At 35.2% G+C, this 23,090-nt stretch overlaps 1 protein-coding gene across 1 annotated transcript in view; it reads right to left on the bottom strand.

The window, feature by feature from the left end:
* Window positions 1–23,090, bottom strand: part of pit (probable ATP-dependent RNA helicase pitchoune) — a 316,420-nt gene that overhangs the window by 222,897 nt on the left and 70,433 nt on the right. Inside the window, exon 6 of the mRNA XM_090396954.1 lies at window positions 19,661–19,961. Within this exon, the coding sequence (XP_090253080.1) occupies window positions 19,661–19,961 (301 nt within the window). The remainder of the gene's footprint in view (window positions 1–19,660; window positions 19,962–23,090) is intronic.

The raw sequence follows: 23,090 nt of genomic DNA, 5'->3' as shown, positions 1-23,090 counted from the left end.
TAAATTATAAACTCAATTGTTAAAGAGTAGTAAGCCAGTCCCAACTTTTCTTCTCTGTTACAACAACATTGTTAAGTTATAATAAATTTAGTTTAATCCTTTATCCAAGTGTGAGCAAACAAAGTTTGCGCCTGAAAGTATCTTCAGGACTGGGGTAAGGTGGTACAACACTGGAGAAACTCGTTGTAAAGGTGGAGCAAGCCCACAACACTCCTATCTCAGTATCTCCCATAATGCAAAACACATCTCCTTGTGGATATGTATAATGTTATGCATTAAGGGGAGGGCCACTACCCAGAGACTAGTTTCGACCTTTATTGAGGTCTCTTCAGTGGGAGCCATCCGCAAGGAGATGTGTTTTGCATTATGGGAGATACTGAGATAGGAGTGTTGTGAGCTTGCTCCACCTTTGCAATGAGTTGCCCAGTGTTGTACCACCTTACCCCAGTCCTGAAGATACTTTCAGGCACAAACTTTGTTTGCTCACACTTGGATAAAGGATTAAACTACATTTATTATAGTCTAACCAAGTGAAAAATAAACTTTCAACATTGCTAAGTTGTTTCATCTTTCATATTATAACCTTTCTGCAAGATTTGTAAAAAGTTACTGCTCTTTCAGAGAATGAAGAAGGCTTTGTATCAAAGAAAAGACTTAAAGGCCACTCTAATGTTATGAACTTTAAGGAGTGCAATTTTAATAGATAGATTACTGATGAAAGGGACTGAAATGGGATCTCTATAATGAATGACAAGGTTTGTCCAAGGTTTGCCCTAAATCATTATTCAAGGAAAGCTGTCTAAAAAAATGGTATTTTTTTAGACAGCTTTCCTTGAATAATGATTTAGGGCAAACTAATTGAAATTAATTCACACTTTTAAAAATTCTCTGATGCTTTTGAGGTTATGACATTAAGAAATAGTAATCTGCCATTATTCTCCAATTACAAGGTGAACTGAATTTTTGGGTGAAGATAAACTGAGTGAGATGAAATTAATACCAGACATAAAGAAATGTTTTGGAAAATTTGGAGAATAGAGCAAGATTAATTAATAATAATTAATAGTATGGCACAAATAGCTGATGAGATGATTCCTTCCTGACTCCCTGGCGGTCTCTGTTAATAAGTATCTAGTAATAAGTAATAAGAATGCTCTAAAGACATTCTATAGAAATTATTGGAAAGGCACACAACTTTTACATCAAACAACACAGTACAAAAATTTAAGAGGCATGTGAGCTATCCATCAGACAAGCAAAGTTAAACAAGAAATATAGGCTCAACATTTCTAAACTTTTGGTCACCATAGACATGACATTGACAACAATGTTAATCCTCAAATTGCTTCAAGTACCAAATTATAGTGACACTAATCTATACAAACAAAAATAATGAAGATCACATCAGTTATTGGTCACTTGAAAGTAGACAGGATAACTTCAATAAAGAAAAGTCAACAAGTGAGCTATGTTTTAAAAGTTAAGCAAAGAGGACTAAAGTGTGAATGAATACATTAATATCAAGTGGCAAGACTAACTATAAGAGTTTAATAACTGGATGTCCAAAATGAGAATTTTCTGATTGGCTGATTTTTATTAATTGACTTATTAATTTTTTATTTTATTCATTTCTATTTATTCAACCAATTAAATTCTTTTTCATCACAACAGGTCAGGTTAGACAGGTTAATTAGTTTTTAGACATGTAGTTTACATGTCTAATAATATGGTACTAGCTGCTTTAATATAATGCACATGTATATATGTATACATTCCTGAAGATGAACTTCATGTAAAGTTTGAAACATACAATTGTAATGTCGTTAATACCCCAACCGGCCATGACGTCTATAGATGTTCAGCTAAATCTGGATACAATTATATAACATCTGCAGAATAACATGGATAAGAAGTGCCGTTTGGTCTCACTATTTCATCCACCTCAGCCGGTAGGGAGGTTAAAGGTTTATCTCAAACAGTAGTCGAGTCCATAAATCTAATATGAGTGGCTGTTCACCACTCAATTTCACACAGAAAAGATACAAACATAAGAGTTCTGAGAAAAATTATGAAGATGAACAGATGACATCAATGACAAAATCATATTAAGATATTAGAAAAGAGCTTAATATTATTAGCATTCAAGAATGGGGAAGAAAACTTGATATAAGGTGGTATGATCTTAAAAAGGATGGGAAAGCTAAGGTTATCTGAAACGTAATATCTAATAATACTGGAGACCCTACAAATAAACATTAATTTGAAACAAAAGTGTTGAAAGGAAGCTAGTAATAATAGAAACTTAATTATGTAGTATTATTGGAGATGGATATGAGGATAAACATGGCTTTGTGAAGGGTTGGTCATGCTTTAGTAATTTACTAACTTTTTATAATAGAGTAACAGCTGAGTTGGATAAAGGAAACAGCTACACAACGATTTTGCTGAATTTTGCAAGGGCATTTGACAGAATACCATATAGAACACTGTCGCCAATTAGAACAAATGGGGATGGATATGAGACTGGTTAAGTGGATAAGGGGGTGACTGCTGGATAAATATCAAAAAATGGTATATGGAGGGGCAGAATCAAGATGAAAACAGGTGACTAGTGGTGTGCCTCAAGGTTCAGTGCTGTGACTATTGCTGTTTAATTTGTACATAAATGATACAGGAAATAACTTGAAAGGAAATACTCAGTTGTTTGTTGATGATGCAAAATTAGGTGGAGTAATAGTTAATCAAGGTGATGTGGAGAGCTTGCAGGAAGATTTAAATAGGCTAGCAGTATAGGCAAAAGTTAATGGGTGTCAGTTTAAAGTCGAGAAATGTAAAGTTATGTATTTTGGGATAAATATATTACAAGCTGTGTATCACATTGATGGCACTGTACTCCAGGAAATAGATGAAGCTAAAGATTTAGGGGTGGTGGTAGACAGGGAGTTAAAGTTTAGAGGACATCATGGCCCCCACAAGTAAGGGCTGACAGGGTTCTAGCCTGGGGGCCCAGAATTGGGGGGGGGGGGCATCTTGTTGCGTCGGCCAGTTAAGTGAGACTAACAAAAGACAAAAAGAAACTTTATAAAATAAGAATGAATATGTGCTGAGAAGGACTACTAGCTTTATATACAATCGTTTCCAACCCACTATCCATCTTTCCAGACTTATAGTTATGCTTCTGAACTTCCAAATCGAAAGGATTTACTTTAGTTTTCGGTTTTTGTTCGTCTGTCTCACTTTCTATGCACGCTGTCGTTTCAATGCCAATACTGCCCAGATGTTACCAGCACACTACCCTACCAGTGCCTATGCTACGGATGCTGAGAGAATTTTATTTTATTCATAAAAGAGAAAGCTTTATTTGATGGTTTTAATAGGTTAAGTTGATCTCAAGAAATTGAAAATTTTCTACAAAATTCTTTATTTGAGAAGGATTTGTCTTATTTGATTAAAATTTTGCTAGTTGGTAAAATAAAATATAAAGCTTTTTTAGTTGATTTTTTGTATGAAACAAACTTAATTTTTTTTCCAGATCATACAAATTTGAGATATTAAAAATATTTAAATAAATTGCTCTCAATCAAGCAAAGACATTCTAGTTAAAATAAATAAAATCCCAATGTCTGATTCAAAGTACAAACATAAGTCCAGAGCTCAGAAGAGGAAACTTAAATCCGAGAGAGAGAAAATCAAAAGCATCATGAGGTTGTAAATTCATAACCAAATTTTTAAAATCTGAAAATGAAAACGACATAGTTCCCAGTACTGATCATAGTGAAGGTGGTGATAATGTTTGTGACACTGAAATCCAAACAGAATATCAGTGTCAAATTGAAACTCATAAAGCAGTCGAAAGTCAAGCGACTGTTACATGTGAACCTTTTGCAACTGAAGAAAAGGCCGCAAGTGAAAAACCTGCAGCAGGAGTGACTATGGAAGAATATGATACAGTTGATGCTTCAATTGCAGGCCCTGTTGAAAAATCTGATATAAAATATGATGACTCTAGTATTTAGCCCAGAGTAATCTCAAATAACATGCGGCAAGAGATAATATGAACTATCAGCTTTCAAGAATTCCAAAAGATTTATAAGGAATTGCTAAGAGATCTTAATGGCATGAAATTTCAAGATTTTTTGCTCTATACGAAAACGAAAGATGAAAGAACAAGAAAACATTTTCCAAGAGAATGGTTAACACGGGGTGTATCGAAAGAAAATCTTTATTGTCTACCATGTCATATTTTTTGCGACTCTAATAACGAAAACTTGAGCAGTTTAGCCGAAGAAGGATTTTTGCCTAGAAATAAGCATTGGAAAAAGTTGTATGGTATGTTGCATCTTCACGAAAATAGTGCCGAACACAGAAAACAATATCTGGCTTGGAAATCCCTTTTGCAGTCATTGAAAGGACATGGAATCGATAAAGACTTACAACTACAAATTCAATATGAAACAAATAAGTGGAGAGCACTTTTGCAATGGATTGTAGATGTAACGTTATTTTTATCATCCAGAGGCTTAGCATTTCAAGGAGAGAACATGAAGATTGGAGATGTTCATAATGTGAATTTCTTAGGTATATTAGATATAGCCAAGAATGACTTAATCGCCTAGCAATTTTGTGCATCAAAAATAATTTGGCTAAGCTTTTGTGTTATCATTTAAACTAATTGATCCTAAACCCTGTAGAGCAATGTGTTGTCCTTAACCTGAGCGACAGGTAGGGGGGGGCCTGCCAAAAATCCTGGCCTGGGGGGCCCACTTCAGTATGTGGGGCCCTGGAGGACATATTGCTAAAGTTGCTAAATTAGCCCATAAGATTGCTTGGCTAGTGAAGAACACATTAACAAGTAAAGATAAGGAAGTTGTTATTCCTCTTTATATGGCTGTGATATGCCCATATCTGGATTACTGTGCTCAAGTGTGTTTCCCTGGGTTTCTTGGGGATGTTGAAGTGGTGGAGAGGATTCAGAGGCGAGTGACCAAGATGGTGGGTGGCCTGTAGAATGTTCCCTACAAGGATAGATTGAGAGTGTGTGTGTGTGGATTGCAGAAGTTGGCTGATAGGAGAAAAAGAGGGGGATATGATAGAAAATTTAAGTTGCTTAAAGGATTTTATAGAACAGATGCAGGTGAAATGTTTCAGAACTTGGATAGAAGAACCAGAACAAGAGGTCATCCCTAGAAGTTGAATAAAGGTGTTGTCAGTGGGGATGTGAGGACTAGATTTTTTTTTTTTTGCTTGGAGAGTGGTGAATGAGTGGAATGGGTTGCCAGAGTCAGTTGTGAGTGCTTTGTCTGTTAATGGGTTCAAGGAGAGGTATGATAGATTGCGAGTCTTCGGACTCCATGGAGGAGGCCGTATAATGATAATAATAATAATTACAGTGTTATACACCCCTTGAGGGCACATGTAATTCGTGTAAGTGGTAGTAGTAAATCCAATGATTTCATTTTCAAAGGTAAAAACTTACTTCAAAATCAAATGGCAAACTGTACTATCTGAAGCATAGCTAAAATTATTAGTTGCAACTTTTCACTATCCTTTCTAGTATTCCCATTCAGATTAGACAGTTCTCTATATATTGCTAAATGATAGTGATTAAAATGTCTAACATCATACTACTCTTCAAAATCCTCTAATGATAATAAAGGAAAATTTCTCTCCAACACACCAGGCATTTCATATTCAATGATTGTTTAGATTTATTTCATTAGTTATTTTTTGAACACAGAGAGAGAGAGAGAGATTGGAAATATGCAAGCAGTCGCAGTTTTAAACTTAGAAGTATCTTTCAATTTTTTTAAACCACCAACCATTATCTGATAGAGACTTTTAATCTTCTGGCATTTACTTAATAGCCAGTAAACTAAACTGATATTCATATAGTAACAAAAGAGAGCAACAAATCTTTAACATTAATTACTCGACCATTTCTCTTACTTCAATCCTTTCCAAAGTAACTCAATGACTGCTAGTGCTTTTATACCAGAAGTCTCCCTAATCCTCCCTAATGAAGTACAGATTCCAAAATACCCAATTTCAGAGATCTTGTTTAAATCATCCATTTCTGGTTAACTGACACCAGAGGTTTGAAACAGTGAAGGCATTGACAATCAACATGGCATCTGATAGGATCTCATGAAAATGCTTTCTTAATACTCCGTTCTGTTGTTTACTCTCTTCATTTTCTACATCGATGGTCCTTCACTAATTACATGTTGACACCAATGACAATACTTTCTGCATTTAAAATAGACAAGATCTTAAGAACAACTATGGCCAGCTCCCTCATTATTCATTTTCTAGGAAATTCTCTAATGGAAAAAAGATAACTTACCTGACTTTCATCCTTATTCAATGTTGTCTTATCTCTCATAAAATCCTATCCACCTGATGTTTCCTTTGATAACACACTAAAGTTCTAAAACAAAAAGAAATTTCTCTTCTTGAAATAACGAAAACTTCAAGAATCTCTTGGGCATAAATGTTTCACATCAATGATATCACATCAATTAGTAGCCACTCCTTAACAGGATTAGTTAGCTATATGCTAACTCCCTCAGCTAGTTTCTGATCTTCCAACTGGCAATTGGTTGCACCTATTATCAAATCATAAGTACTTCCAGCATTCAAAAAGGCTCTCTCCCTCCACTGCAAGTGTTCTTCACAGCTGATCAACTTTTTAAAAATCTCAGATTGGCATAACATTATTCCAAAAGGAATATTGCTTTCACATTTATGAAAGTGCCTTAAAAATAATTTAAGGCGTTGTGCTATATAACAAGCTTCTTCCAGTAGTTTTTTTATTACTTATAAGAAACTAATAATAATTAGTTTTTTAACTAATTAAAAATTCACACATATACCATAGATATTAAATTTTAATAATATGTAGATATTTCGTCTTAACTATCTTAAGACATCATCAGTACAGTTATTACAAACAATACTAGGAATTACATTCGAATGTTGTCTTATCATCTTATCTTTGTTATTCATTAATAAAAAATATATCAATGAATCCCTCTATGCATACAGTAGCGTGTTTGAGGAGACTAAAAAAAATTCAGCTGTAAATTTAAAATTGAATTAAAATATATTTTTATTTCCGTTGGATATGTGACTATTCTTTTTCAAGTGTGAATTTGATATGAGGATGACGGTTGTTCATCTTATCTAGAAATGAGTATCGTTCTTGTTATTAAATGGATACAACCCAAAAACAACTCAAAAAATCATCAGCCACTTCCCTACACATCAATCCAGACAAGAAGAAGAATTCCAATCAACCAGATCCACAATTTACTACCTTCTCCAAAAGACAAACTCTCACTTATGATGCTACCTGGCATATATGAAGTTTCATGTTCTTGTAAGATGTTATACTATGGACAAACAGTAAGATCTATAAGTAAACGCATATCTGAACATCAAGACAATATCTGACTGATCAAATCACACAAATTTCGCCTCGCTCAGCATGGAGTTGAAAACCCTAACCATAGGATCCAATGAAAAAACACCAAGCTGCTACATAGATCCTTATATAAACATGACCGTTTATATAAAGAAAGTACTGAAGCCTTACATCACAGACCCAATCTTAACTGCAATGACTGTCTCACTATCCCAAAGGTCTGGGCAATTATTATCCTCAAGTGTATAAAATAAATTTTTCAGATATGTTTCAATTCAATTTTAAATTTAGAGCCGAATTTTTCCTCACACTACTATATGCATAGAGGGATTCCAATGTAAGCATGTGCACTAACTGTTCCTTTGAATGTAATTCCTAGTATTGTTTGTAATAACTGTACTGATGATGATGTCTTAAGATACTTAAATAATAAATAATAAATTACATGATAACCACAGCAATTAACTTTAATGAAATAAAGGTACAAATATTTCATACTTAAAATAACAGTATATCATCAGTGTAGACAACAAACAGTTCAAAGGAATGGAATACAAGTATATAACAATTGGTGGATTATCAATTAAAAACTGTTGCCGAGTGCTAGAAATTAATATTAATAAAATATTATTAAATAATTCTTAAAAATAATTTCTTTGATGGTTATATAAGATAAGAATCTCCCAAACTTTTAGGGGAGAGAGAGAGAGAGAGAGAGAGAGAGAGAGAGACAATCATTTTGATTCAAATTTGGCTGATGTAAATAGGCTTCGCAACTTTCTTTGAAAAAGCCATCCATATTTAAACTTGCACCTATGGAGAAGACTAGCTTTATCCCACTGGATATTGTGTTTAGTGTCAATACTATGTTGTGCCAGACCAGACTTTTGAGGTTTCATATATCTGATATAATACTGATGTTCCTTCATTCTTTTTTCCACAGAACAGCCTGTTTGTCCAAAGTATGTTAAATTACATTCACACGGTATCTGGTAAATGCCAGCTAATGATAGAGGTGCATACAAGACATACTGCCCATACTGGACAATCCAGATCTTTCATCAAAAATTCTACCCATTTTCTTGAACAAATCAAGGATGTTCAAATACAAGAGTCTGGCTTGTTAGTCAGTTTTGATTTCCCTCTTTATCAATATTCCATTATCTGACACTGTCAATTTACTATATGATGATTATCCTCTGGATATTGCAAAGATTTTTGAATTTGTTATACATTCAGGATATTTCAGCTGGAAAAACAAGATCTATAAACAAGTTAAAGATAATGCCATGGGTAGCCCTCTGTCTCCACCTTTGGCAAACCATTTTTTGAACCATCGGGAAGACACCTTGTTCTCATCCATTCATTCCCAATCCTCTCTTTGGTTTCATTATGTTGATGAAGTCTTTGCTATTTGGCCGCATTCTGAAGAGAAACTTACCACATTCCTACAACAGATCAATAGCCTTCACCCATGCATTCAGTTCACCATGAAAAAAGAAAAGGCTGGTAGTTTACCATTCTTGGACATCCTTCTTACACAATATATCAACCAGTGTTTATTGAAAACCTATCTTTACTGGCAAATATATTCATCAAAAGTCTGCTCATCACACTTTTCAAAAAATTGGTGTTATCAAGTCTTTAATTAATAGAGCACATAAAGTGTGCTCCTCTCCCTGAAACTTACAACAAGAACTTTTCACTATCAAAAATTTAATAGAATTTAATGGTTACAACCCTAATCAAATCCAGCAGATAATTGACTCCTATGTTCCAACACCTCAGGATTCTTCAACAGACCACAGGGTTCCAAATCCCTTATATTTCTGGCATCTTAGAACCAATTGGCAGAATTTTGAAGAAATATCATCTCATTCCCACATATTTTCCTATCAACAAAATTTCTTACTCGTTGCCATCTATAAAAGACAAACTAGCATCTCTATCATTAGCAGGCGTTTACCAGATACTTTAACATACTTTGGACAAACAGGCCATTTGGTGGAAAAAAGAATGAAGGAACATCAGTATTATATCAGATACATGAAACCTCAAAAGTCTGGTCTGACACAACATAGCATTGACACTAAACACAATATCCAGTATGATAAAGCTCGTCTTCTCCAGATGCAAATTTAAATATGAACGCCTTTTCAAAGAAAGTTGCGAAACCCTTCAACATCAGCCAAATTTGAATGGAAACGACTGTCTCTCTCTCTCTCTCCCAAACTTTTGGGAGATTCTTATCTTATATAACCATCAAAGAAATTGTTTTTAAGAATTATTTAATAATATTTTATTAATATTAATTTCTAGCACGAGGCAACAGTTTTTTATTGGTAATCCACCAACTGTTATGTACTTGTATTCCATTCCTTTCAACTGTTTGTTGTCTACACTGATGATGTACTGTTAATTTCGGTACAAAATATTTGTACCTTTATTTCATTCAAGTTAATTACTGTGGCTATCGTGTAATTTATTATTTATAGTTATGCCACAGGTACCTTTAAAGATTAAGATACTTAAGACGAAATATCTACATATTATTAAAATTTAATTAATGTGGTATACATGTGAATTTTTAGTTATGAATACCCTACAGGTTTCACTATATAATAGTTTTTGTAATCAGTAACTATCGAGCAAAATTAAACAACCTGTTGGACGATTTTCAAGAACGATTTGTAGACTTGCAAGAATTAAAACCATCTATCGCATTTTTATTAAATCCATATGAAATTGATGTAACAATGGTTTCCAGCTTTTAAAAAGCTTACTTCCAGGAACGGCATCAGGAGAAATGGAGTTAATAGAAATGCAAGAAGACGAAGGTCTTAAAATGTTACATAAATCAGAAATTCAAGCAATGAATTTTGGAAATGTGTACCTACCATGCAGTATATCGTTTATTATCAATTTTTGGATTGACGTATGATGTTGAATCATTGTACTCAACGATGAAATTTGTAAAATCCAAGTATCATTCTCAATTAACAAACCAACATTTAAAAGAATTAATAAGCAGTTCAATTACTAATTACAAACCAAATTATCAAAAATTAGTTGCTAACTTAGAAATCCATAAACCTTCTACTAGTAAAGAGTAAATTAAAAAAAAAAAAAAAAAATGTAATAATAAATATAATGTTTCAAAAACTTTTTTTTCCTTATAAATGATATTGTATTTACATGTGTACATATATGACTGACATAGACCTTTGGGATGTGGCTCTTAACAATTTCTGGTAGGTAACTAGAGCTCTTGCTGCAAAAACTCTGGCCACCCCTGATATAAAATATACATACAAAGTTATAAGAACTTAAATGGGTAAATAAAATGTATGTACAACATTGAGTATCTACATATAAACAAATTTATAGTCAAATATCTTTGAATAAATTAATGTTTTGTAAAAATTTGAAAAAAAAAAAAAAAAAAAAGCAATTTCTTGGTGTCTGATATCATCTGCCTTTATACAGCTCAGCCAGATAGGTAAAAATGTCATTTCTCTTCTAAGTGAAGCACTCACATTTCAGCAGAATATGACTAATGGTAAGACAGATGTTGCATTTCCCACACATAGGCAAGTCATCGGCATTCAGTAAATAACACTGTGTGAGATGACTGCAACCTATTCAGAGCTTAGCAAGAACAACTCCCTCTCTTCTGTTCCTATGTTGACTAGACTGCCAATGCTTAATTTCAGGCTTAAAATCATACAACTTATTCATTTGTGCTTCCTATCAGGAGTATTGCCATCAAGCAATTAACTTTGATTTATATAGTACATATATCCAAAGTCAGGTAGGAGTTAGATGGATGAGTAGTATCATTACCATTATAGGGATACAATGTGATGAAATTAGAATTTTCACAGAGAGCAGACAGGACAGAGGTGGGGTACTGTTGATGATAGCAGATGAATTGCAGCCAACAAGAGTAGGAGTCAGCTGGGTAGATGGCAATTCTTTTAAGTCAGTCTGGTGTGAGTGAGACCAATAGGACAAAATATAAAATTGGTTGCTGCTATAGGCCAGGAGATGCCAGGATGATGTGGAAGACATGCATTAGTAGATTAGTACAATAGTGCAAGTCAAGTAATTATTATGGGGAGATTTCAACTTCAGAGACATAGATTGGAAAAAGGAGGGAAATGGAATTTTTACTCTTACTGAGAGATAATTACTTGAAGAACAGAGAGAACTCATGCTATGAGTGTTAGATCTTGTTAAAGGATCAGTAGATCTGTCCATAAGTAAAATGGATACATTACCTCCGACTTGACAAAGTGATCACGTGGTCTTGACTTGGGAAGCAGCAAAAAGTGGACATTCCAGTTAAGAAGGGGTATATGTGCAACTACATGGTAGGTGATTCTTGGAGGCAGCTTAAAGCAGTACCATGGCATAAAGATCTGCAAAGGATGGATGTTCACAGCACATGGGATATCTGGAGGAAGCAATAGGAGTTAGATGGTCGAGTAGTGTCATTAAGCATGAGCTGCAAACAAAAAAAAATGTTGTAAAGGGTATATAAGGGAAAAGGTGACCAGTTAACTCACAAACAGAGAGTACAAGAATCAGGCAAGAAAGGTGACAAGCATACTAAGGAAGGCAAAATCAGATTATGAAAAGAAATTAGCTGAAGAGACAAAAGGAAATCATAAAGAGTTTTTTCGTAATGGAGCAAGTAGGAGGAAGAATGACTAAGGAAGGATAACTTCTATTGTATTTGTATTGTTGCAACAAAGGTGATAGGGATTGATAACAGAACAGAGGTTGAAGAATTGGAGGAACTTAGTATACACCGCAGAATCTGAATGCAAATATGGCTCCATGGTTGGATGGGATATTGGCTCACATTTTAAGAGAATGTGCAGGGAAACTGGCAATGCCTTTGACTAGGCTGGTTAATTTAAATATCAGATTTGGCAAAGTCCCAAGAGAGTGGAAGAAGGGCAAAATAATTCCTTTGCATAAAGGAGGATCTAAGTCTGTGGTAGCAAATTATAGATCAATTAGTATCTTAGGAGTGGTGGTAAAAGTACTGGAAAAGTTGGTCAAAGAAAGAAATCAGGAATGGGTTGAGAAATCAGGAATGAGAGGCAGCATGGCTTTGTGAAGGATCAGCCATGCCTTACTAATCTGCTTTTTATAACAGATCAAGGGAATGGACAGATGATGTTACCGCTGGATTTTGCAAAGGCATTTAACAAGATACCACATGGAACTCTTATGTAAACTGCAACAAATGGGAAAGGATGAGCAACCGGTGATTAGGATGTAAAGTGTGGCTGATGAACAGATTCCAAAAACTAGTATGTGGAGGAGCAGAATCCAGAAGAAAGCAGGTGATTAGTGATCTGCTGCAAAGCTGTGTGCTTGAACCACTGCTATTTAATTTGTACATAAATGACATAGGAAATAAACTGAAGGGAGATATTCAGTTGTCTGCTGATGAAGCACAGTTGGGTAGTGTAATAGTTAATGAGGATGAGTAGACAAGTTGTAGGATGATTTAAACAGACTGACAGTATGGGCAAAACATAATGGATGTCAATCATCATAACCATCAAATTCCTGACATGTACCCTCAAAGGGGTATACAGGATATGATAGTACTACATGAAACTTACATCATTACTAACTTCCTATCAATTTGTTACCTGTCAAGAATCCAACATTATCAGATCTTGTATTTCTGTCTTCTAAGGCACTTTTTACTGTATCAATCCACCTATATGTTGATTGTCCTCTGGGTCTTTTTCCTGCCAACCTGGCAGAGAATACTTGTTTTTCCTAATCTTTCCTCGCCCATTCTGTTTAAGTCATCAGTTAACATAGCATATGGTATACTACCATATGCTATCTGAGGTTAGCAGAGCTAACCTCAGGTAGCATATGGTAGTATCACATTACTGGATATTAACAATGTCAAGTTCTTTCCTAATATCCTCATTTTTAATATGATATTGCCATTGATGCCATCTATTCATGCCCCTAATCTTTCTCAGGACTCTCATATCAGCGGTCTCTAATCTTTGGTCAAGCATTTTATTTTTAACCCAGTTCTCAGATCAATAAGTTAAAATTGGTGTGAACACTGTCTTGTATACAGCTAATTTATTGTTTTGACTATTTTCTCTCTTATTCCATATATTATTCAGTTGACTTCCTACCAGACCAGCCTTGTTGATTCTGTTGTCTATTTCGGTATTTAATTTACCATCTTCATTAAAAATTGTACCTAAGTAGCTGAAATGTTTTACTTATTCTACAGGTTCTCCATTCACAATACAGTTGATATTTTCAATGCTTCTACCAATTTTAATTGTCTTTGTCTTTTTATTGCTGACCTTCATACCATACAACTCAAAAAAGACAAACTACCAAAGATCAACAAAAAACTACCGACATAAAGTCAACAACAAACGATGTATTTTCCACCCATAACAAAACAGGAACTTAAAGAAGCACTCCTAAAACTAAAACCAAAGACCACTCCAGGAATAGACAAAATAAGACTCACAGACCTTATAACACACTTTGAACAAATAAATCCAATACTTTTGAAACTCGTGAACATAATATTCGACACAGGCATTATTCCACAACAACTAAAAACTGCAGTAATTACGCCAATATACAAACACGGCAAAAGAAACGATACTCAGAACTACAGACCAATAGCTACACTACCAGTCATCTCAAAAATTCTAGAAAAAATAACACGCACCAAACTACAGAACTATTTACAGAAGTTCAACATCATCTCACAAAACCAATATGGCTTTCAGAAAACAAAAAGCACCATTACTTTATTAGAAGACATTGCCGACACAATAAACAAAGCTCTCGACAAAAACAAGTACGCCGTCCTTATACTGCTGGACCTAACCAAAGCATTTGACACACTTGAACATGACATACTACTCACCAAACTATACTCAATAGGTATAAGAGGAACACTGCATACATGGTTCAAGAACTACCTCTCAAACAGAACACAAGTAACAAAAATAGGTACATGTCACAGTCGGAGTATACAAGTAAAACACGGTGTACCTCACGGCGCCATATTATCACCCACTCTATTCCACATATACGTTAACAATGTTCATGACTTCTTATGGATAACATATCCATAAGAAGTCAAATATTTCAATACGCAGACGACACGGCACTACTAGCAATCCACACAGACATTAATACAGCTCTCTGCAAAGCACAACAAGACCTAAACGAAATCACAACATACTTCCACCAAAACGCAATTCTAATCAATGGCACCAAAACACAGATGTTGATATTACACAACCCAAGAATCATACGCCCTGCATCACTATCGACACATTGTCACACATACCGCTGCATTAACAACAAAAATACCTGCCAATGTTCCGAAATCAAACCTGTAAAATGTTTGATAACATGCAAAATACCTCGGTCTCTATATAGATTCCCACCTTAAATGGACAAAACATATAGAATACCTACACACCAAACTCCGGATCATCGCAGCAAAACTCTTCAAAGTTAAAGACATTATTCCACCCAACATAAAAAAACTCCTATATCATGGTATCTGCAAATCCCTACTCAGATACAGAATAACAGTCTATGCAAATACATCAAACAGCCACCTAACAAAATTAGAAACACTACACAGGAAAATCATGTCAACAGTGATCTGGACACCTTACGCGCAACAACCAATATCCAACAAGCACATGGCAATACACAGAATTCTGAGCATTAAAAACCTGAAACACTACATGACATTAACAAGGAATTACTTCAACATCACCTATCGAAACAACAGAGACACATATCATATAACATGACCTACAACAACTCTCTGCATCCCCACACCCTTCAACAACACATACGGTTCTTTTGTGAGATCACATCAGATACCCACGCAACTCAACAACCTACCAAGAAAATTAAAACACGTAGATAACTACAGAACATTAAAAAACGAACTCTGGAAAATATACCAACAAAGTTAAGAAACCATTAACACTAATATACACATCACAAATCACTAGAATCCAATGCCTACATTCCATAAATAAACAGTAGCAACAACACAAATAGTGAAGGCTAAATCCCACTCTCTTCATAAAAGCTAACCCAAGCTTCGAAGTAGGTGGGATTAACTTGCCTCACTCATCTACAAGTAATCCTTATAAGCAAATGCAGAAATTTGTATGTACAATCACTCTTTCTCAAACTAAAAAAAAAAAAAAAAATCGATTACATCAGTAATTCAATTTAGAAAGGGAATCTTGCAGACTTGTAGTGGATTTATTTAGAAGCATAACATCATCATCATCATAAAGCAAACAGCTGAGATTAACATCTCCAATTTTGATATCAGGTTTAATACCACTTTCTTTCATAATGTGATCCATATAGATAATGAATACAAAGGGGATAACATGCATCCTTGTATGACACCAGATTTAACATTAAACCATCTTCCTGTACTTCCTTCAACTTTAACTGCCGACTTATAACTCAAATAAAGAAAGTATTGATTGATAAAATGTCCCATTGACACAATACAATTGTAGCGTTTTGAATAGCTTCTCTCTAGGCACCTCGTCATATGCCTTTTGCAAATCTAAAAAAACTTAAATACAGATCTTTGTTATATTCCCATGATTTCTCAACTATTTATTGTAAAGTGAAGATCTGATGCTGACAGCCTCTATTTAGCCTGAATCCAGTTTGCTCTTGACCAAGCTATCCTTCCACAATTCTTCTCAAGTATACGAGCATAAATCTTACCAGGAACACTCAGTAGAGAAATACCTCTGTAATTCTCATATTCAATTTTATTTCCTTTTTTATATATGAGTACTATGAATAATCTGGAATTCATCCCTCTGTGCAAATCTTCTGACTATGCAGTGCAGCCACTGTAAGACTTTTATACCTCCACACTTGAGCATTTCTGGTCAATTATCATCTATTCCTGCTGCCTTTCCACATTTCGGCTTCTGATGGCTTTTTCTACTTCAAGTATGGATATATATTCCCGATTGCATGCTTGATAAGTGTTTTTACCACTGTGCTGTGTCACTGATTGTTCATTTAGCAATTTCGCGAAGTAATTACTCCATACTTCGAGGATATCTTTTTCTCCAGTTTTCATGTTACATTTATCATCTGTAATTCCTTTTACAGTACTCTTTCCTCCATTGTTGAGCTTCTTCAACAACCTCCAGAATATCTTGCCATCTTCTTGATATTTATTTTCTATTTTCTTACTAAAGATTTCCCATGACTTTTGTTTAGCTAGTTTTACACAGTGTTTAGCTTTCGTACATTTGTCTCTGCAGTATTCTTTAAGAGCGCAAGTTGACTTATTTGCCAGGAACTTTCGATATACTTTCTTCTTTTCCTTCACTGCCTCTTTAACTTTCTGAGTCCACCATGGAGTTTGATTTTTCTATTCTTATAGACAACCTCACCACATGCCTCTCTGGCTGAATCAATCAACGTTTTCTTCAGGGCTTGCCACTGAATCTCTAAAGTTTGGTTCCTGTTCTCAAATCCTTTAATTTTTTCTTGAATAATGTTTATGCATTTTAGTCTACAGTTCACATCTGAGAGCTGCTCCACTTTTATTTGTTTTAAAACTTTCTTATATGTTATTCTTTTCAATATGAAATTCAATTTTTTCCTGCTCAAGACTAAATAGTGACACTAACAATTTCAAATCCTCTGTACACTCTAGTGTACTGCACCAGGGAGAAAACATTACTATCAACAATAATATAGTCGATGAGACTTTTCTTATTTCTTGCCTGTTCTCTCCATGTGAATTTGTGCTTATTTTTATGTTGGAACATTGTGTGAGTAATAACCAGTTCATGACCTGAGCAGAAATCCAACACAGATATTTGCCATTATTATTAGCTTTGCTCTTTTCATCAAATTGTCCCAAAATATTTTTTTATGTCTGACAATCATTTCCTAATCTGCTATTTAGATCCCCAACAAGGACCATCTTTTCATTTTTCATTGTGTCAGTTGCTTTCTCTAAAGCATCAAAAAATTCCTCCACTTCTACCTTAGTAGAACCTTCCATGGGACCATAGGCACAAATAAGTGTCATTGTTAAGTTCCCTCCATTCTCATATTTGCCCACATCACTCTACTTGAGACCACCTGCCATTCAAGAAGATTAGCCTCATATTTAGTGTTGAATACTGTGGTTACTCCTACTTTTCCTTGATTGTCATTGCCTGAATATAACATTTTGTATTTATTGCTCAGAAACATCTCACCAGCTTTTGTCTTTTTTGTTTCAGTCACCCTTAGCTCAATTTTGTTGCCATTCAGGCTTCTTATGTTGATAGTACCGATCCTGAACTCTGGTGATGCTGAGTTGGGGTGTGTTTTAGGATTTGTTCCAGTAGCTGACTTTTCGATGTTCGCCCTGGTTCCCTGGCAAAAACAACAGGGGCCTTGTTTAACCAGTGACGCCCCAGCCGGCAAGAAATTCTGTCATGTTGTACCATCATTTTATATAAGCCAATAAGAATACAATTCAGTTGGCTAAATCCCAAATTGCCAGCCCATCCTCATTCGTTTAGTACCCAGGTAGATACGTAACAGGGTGAACCACAAGAAGGTGCGGATTGGACATTAGGTCAGAAATGCTGGTCTCTTCTTGACATTCCTTTAAAGGTTATGTGGAGGTCTCCTTTCAGTTATACAATTTTGATCCTTAAGTACCATAGGTGCTTAAGGGTCAATTTAAAATGGAAAAGTATAAATTATCCAATTTTGGGATACAAAGATTACAAATTGTGTACTACATTGAAGGAACTTTATGAAGCCAGGAATATGGGGTTAGTAGTAGATAGAGAGTTGAAGTTTAGAGGGCATATTGCTAAAATTGCCAGGGTAATCACAGGATCACTTGGTTATTGAACACAATAACAAGCAGATAGGGAGTTATCATTCCTCTTTATAAAACCTTAATATGATCACATCTGGATTATTGCAGGGAAAATGTTTCAGCACTTGGCGAGAGGTGTTAAAACAAGAGATCATCACTGGAAGTTGGGTAAGAGTGCAGTTAGCAAGGATGTGAGGAGGAGATTTTTCATTTGGAGAGTTGTGATTGGATGCAATGGCTTGCCTGAGTCAGTTGTGAGTGCTTTGTCTGTTAACAGTTTCAAAGAGAGGTATCACAGATACTGTGTTGCTAGTTTGAGTCTCTGACAATGAGTCTTAGGATTCCATGGAGGTGCGAAATAGATACAATATTGGTAGTTTTTTTATTTCTGCAGAAATAGTTGCAATATTAAAAATTATTATTCTTTATCTTTGTAAATACATGTATCTAATAATCTTTACTATGTCACAAGTGCCATTAAAAACTCATTTAAACATCCTGCACATGTTAAAAATAACCAACAAGACTGGGAAACTAAGCAAACTTTTAGTTCAACAAGGTAAATTACAATTTTAAAACAATACTGTGACTCAAAGATAATTCTAACTTCACTAAATTTAAAGAAACTATGAAATCAAGGGGGTGCCATCATCAATCATATTTATGTCAATGCTAGCTTGCTCAATGCAATCAATTATGACATGGTAAATGTGATCTCGTTCTCAGATTTTGTGATATTTCCACTGACCTTTTCAATGTGGTTTTAGACATATCTAGTCAGTCTCCTCAGTGATCTTAAAATAAAAACAGACATATCCTTGATTCACTTGTTTAAAAGCAAAAACCAAAGGTCCACCTGGCTACAGTCTCTCACTCCTGCAGAAATGTTAGTACTCACCAAAGGATATGATTATGCTAGTGCCTAAAAAATTTCCATGCCTGGATTTCCTGCATAATGTCAAATGGAACTCAGCTCTATAAAGACGGTTGGTGTTCTTTGTACTAATTTCACCTTGTGATTATGCTGATGTATTGATGATGGCCCATTAATTTCTCACTGAAATATTTGCAATAATAAAAACATTATTCTTTATTCGTGTGAATATGTGTGTACCTAATAACTTTGGTATGTCACAAGTGCCATTAAAAACTAGCGTTTTTATTTTTTATGGTATTGGTTGAAAGTCTTTTTATGGCCACAGGTACACTGCACTAATTAAATAAGCACCGATTACATTCAATTTAAATTACAAATAAGTCACATAGTATTATAGCGATAATAACCATAACAAAACATATTATAAGAACCATACCTGTAAATGATCAAGAAGTCTTCCAGGAGTAGCTACTAATATGTTAACTCCTTTAGTTAGTTTCTGAACTTCCGACTGCCTATTGGTTCCACCCATAATCAAGCCATAAGTATGATAGTGATGTTTTACCAACTCTTTCAATACACCAAATGTCTGCATAGATAATTCTCTTGTGGGTGAAATAATGATTACACCTGTTCCATTTCTGGGCTTAAATTCAAGCTTGTATAATAATTCAATTGCTGGGATAAGAAAAGCTAATGTCTTGCCACTACCTGTTTTTGCTGCAGCAACAATATCCCTATTTAAAACAGGAAATTTAAGTATACACAATATCTAAAATAATAAAGTAACAATAAAGAAAAAAAAGTGATTGATTACCATATTTTTTTCATGCACTGCTATGTTTCCTAATATATGCATTCTGTGATACAGTGCAGAGTACTAAGTGTAACCTTTGGAGTAAATTACTGAAGGCTGTTTGGATATGGAATTAATTTATGGCCATTGTAACCATGATAGCATGGAAATGTTTAACTGAAGAGAATTACTGGGATTTAGGAGATAACTAGTAAATTGAGAGCCTCACAGCTCAGTCAGTATAGATGAAGCCCTTCAGTCATAAAGACCTGGGTTCGATTCCTGTCCATGATGTGAGGAACCATTATTTGGTTTCTTTCGACTAATGGTGATTTAGCTGATCTCATATGGAGGTAGAGAATTTTTTTCAGTCCCTCAGAACAGGCAAACCAGCTCCGTGAACACACACAGACTTACAGCCATAAGATACATATACTTAATCCTCCATTGGGGGGAGGGCTCAATTTGCCTTCCCAAAGGGATAGGAGAGAAAGGGGAAACCCATATAAATAAATAAATAAACTAGTGAATTGACAGATCCGGTGACAAATCAGGAAGTAGATAAATCTGATTATATTTGGATGAACAGGAAAATCTGATGGAGTCAAAAATTCTACCAAAATGGATCCCATGCTTGATTACTGGCCATGGCAAATGACCAGATGGATTTAATGTTAAAAGAGGTGGGAAATATTTTATGCAGGTTAGATTATAAGTATGTTATTTAATATGTTCCTGGAGTATGAAACCTAGGTAAAGATTTCTGTAACAGAATTAAAAGATTTATGTATACTACTGAAAATGGTGGTTTCAAACTGGGTTAATTAAAACTGTACATGATGATTTCTGGCATTCACAATGGCTGATCCACAGAAGGTTCTAAACTAAGGAAGAAGCATTAAAGAAAGCAGCTGACACAACTAAAATTATTGTTGACAGTGATATCTTAATCTTGGTTGCAGGATAAAATTAAATTTCGTATTGAAAAGAAGAATGGGTAAGGAAGCCTTAAAATGAATCAAAGTTTAACAGCAGGGTGCTTAAGAATCAAAGCTATATAACTGAGAGAAGACCTCCACATAGCCTACGCATTCCTTTAAGGAATGCGTAGAACCGAGCAGGGTTTCTGACCTAATGTCCAATTCTCACCTTCTCGTGGTGCATCCTCTTGGGTATCTACCTGGATACAGAACGAACGAGGATGGGCTGGCAATTTGGGATTTAGCCAAACAAATTGTATTCTTATTGGCTTAAACCAATATACAAAATGATGGTACAACATGACAAAATTTCATTCCGGCTGGGGCACTGCCCGGTTAAACAAGACCCCCATTGTTTTCGCAGGGAACCAGGGCGAACAGCAAAAAGTCAGCTACTGGAACAAATTTGAAAACACACCCCAACTCAACATCACCAGGGTTCAAGATTGGTACTATCAACATATGAAGCCTGAATGGCAAAGAAATGGAGCTAGCTGAGGAATTAGATAAGTACCAGATCGACATAATAGGGGTGACTGAAACAAAAAAGACCAAAACTTGTGAGAGCTTTCTGAGCAATAAATACAAAATGATATATTCAGAGGCTAATCTTCTTGAATGGCAGGCAGTGTCAAGCAGAGTGATGTGAGGGAATATAAGAATGGGGAACTGGACAATGAGACTTATTTGTGCCTATGGTCCCACAGAAGGTTCTGCTAAGGTAGAAGTGGAGGAATTTTTTTAATTTTTAGAAAAAGCAACTGACACAATGAAAAAGGAAAAGTTGGTCCTTATTGGGGATCTAAATAGCAGAGTAGGAAATGACTGTCAGACATACAAAAATATTTTGTATTCTATTAGTCTTCCGCAGGATAAAATTGAATTTCATATTGAAAAGACTAACATGTAAGAAAGTTTTAAAGCTATTAAAAGTTGAGCAGCTCTCAGATGTGAGCTGTAGATTAAAATACACAAATATTATTGAAGAAAAAAATGAAAGAGTTTGAGAACAGCAACCAAACCTTGGAGATTCGGTGGCAAGCCTTGAAGAAAACACTGATTGATTCAGCCAGAGAGGCATGTGGTGAGGTTGTCTGCAAGGATAGAAAAATCAGAACTCCATAGTGGAAAGAGGAAGTTAACACTTTCGCTGCCATGCTACTTCGGCATAGTCTGTTCCCGTACACCGAGCAATTTCACTTCTTCAAGGTCAGTACGGTACTCTCGTTGCCGGCGGTAAGCATCATACGAGTATACTCGTAGTTGGCTTGTGCAGAGCATATACCATCTATGAGAATACACAGTTTTGATGCTAGCTCCACAAGCCAAGCATTTTCACTTCTTCAAGGTCAGTACAGTAATCTCGTTGCCGGCAGTAAGCGTCATACGAGTATACTAGTAGCTGGTTTACCAACTATGAGAATACTCGTAGTTGGCAGTGAACGTGTTAAAGAGGCAGTGAAGGAAAAGAAGAAAGCATATCAAAAGTTCCTGTCAAATAAGTCAGCTTGTGCTCTTAGAGAATATAGAGACAAATGCAAGAATGCTAAACACTGTGTAAAACTAGCTAAACAAAAGTCATGGGAGGACTTTGGCAAGAATATAGAAAATAAATATCAAGAAGGTGGCAAAATATTCTGGAGGTTGTTGAAGAAGCTTAAGAATGGAGGAAAGAGTACTATAAAAGGAATTAGAGATGATAAAGGTGACATGAAAATGGGAGAAAAAGATATCCTTGAAGTATGGAGTAATTACTTTGAAAAACTGCTAAATTAAACAAGCAGTGCTGACAGCACAGTGGTAAAAAACTCTGACCAGGCATGCAGTCAGGAATACATATCCATACTTGAAGTAGAAAAAGCCATCAAAGGCTTGAAATGTGGAAAGGCAGCAGGAGTAGATGATATTCAACCAGAAATGCTGAAGTATGGTGGTATAAAAGTCTTACAGTGGCTGCACAGCATAGTTCAGAAAGCCTTGACAAAGGGAAGTATTCCCGATAATTGGAGTAGCGCTCTCATAGTACCCATATATAAAAAGGGAAATAAAACTGAATGCGAGAATTACAGAGGTATTTCCTTACTTAGTGT

Source organism: Typopeltis vanoorti, chromosome 8, assembly GCF_054136105.1.
Source record: "Typopeltis vanoorti isolate ZY-2024b chromosome 8, IOZ_Tvanoo_1.0, whole genome shotgun sequence".
In the NCBI taxonomy this organism is placed as follows: domain Eukaryota; kingdom Metazoa; phylum Arthropoda; class Arachnida; order Uropygi; family Thelyphonidae; genus Typopeltis; species Typopeltis vanoorti.
This window is presented reverse-complemented; position numbering and strand designations above follow the sequence as displayed.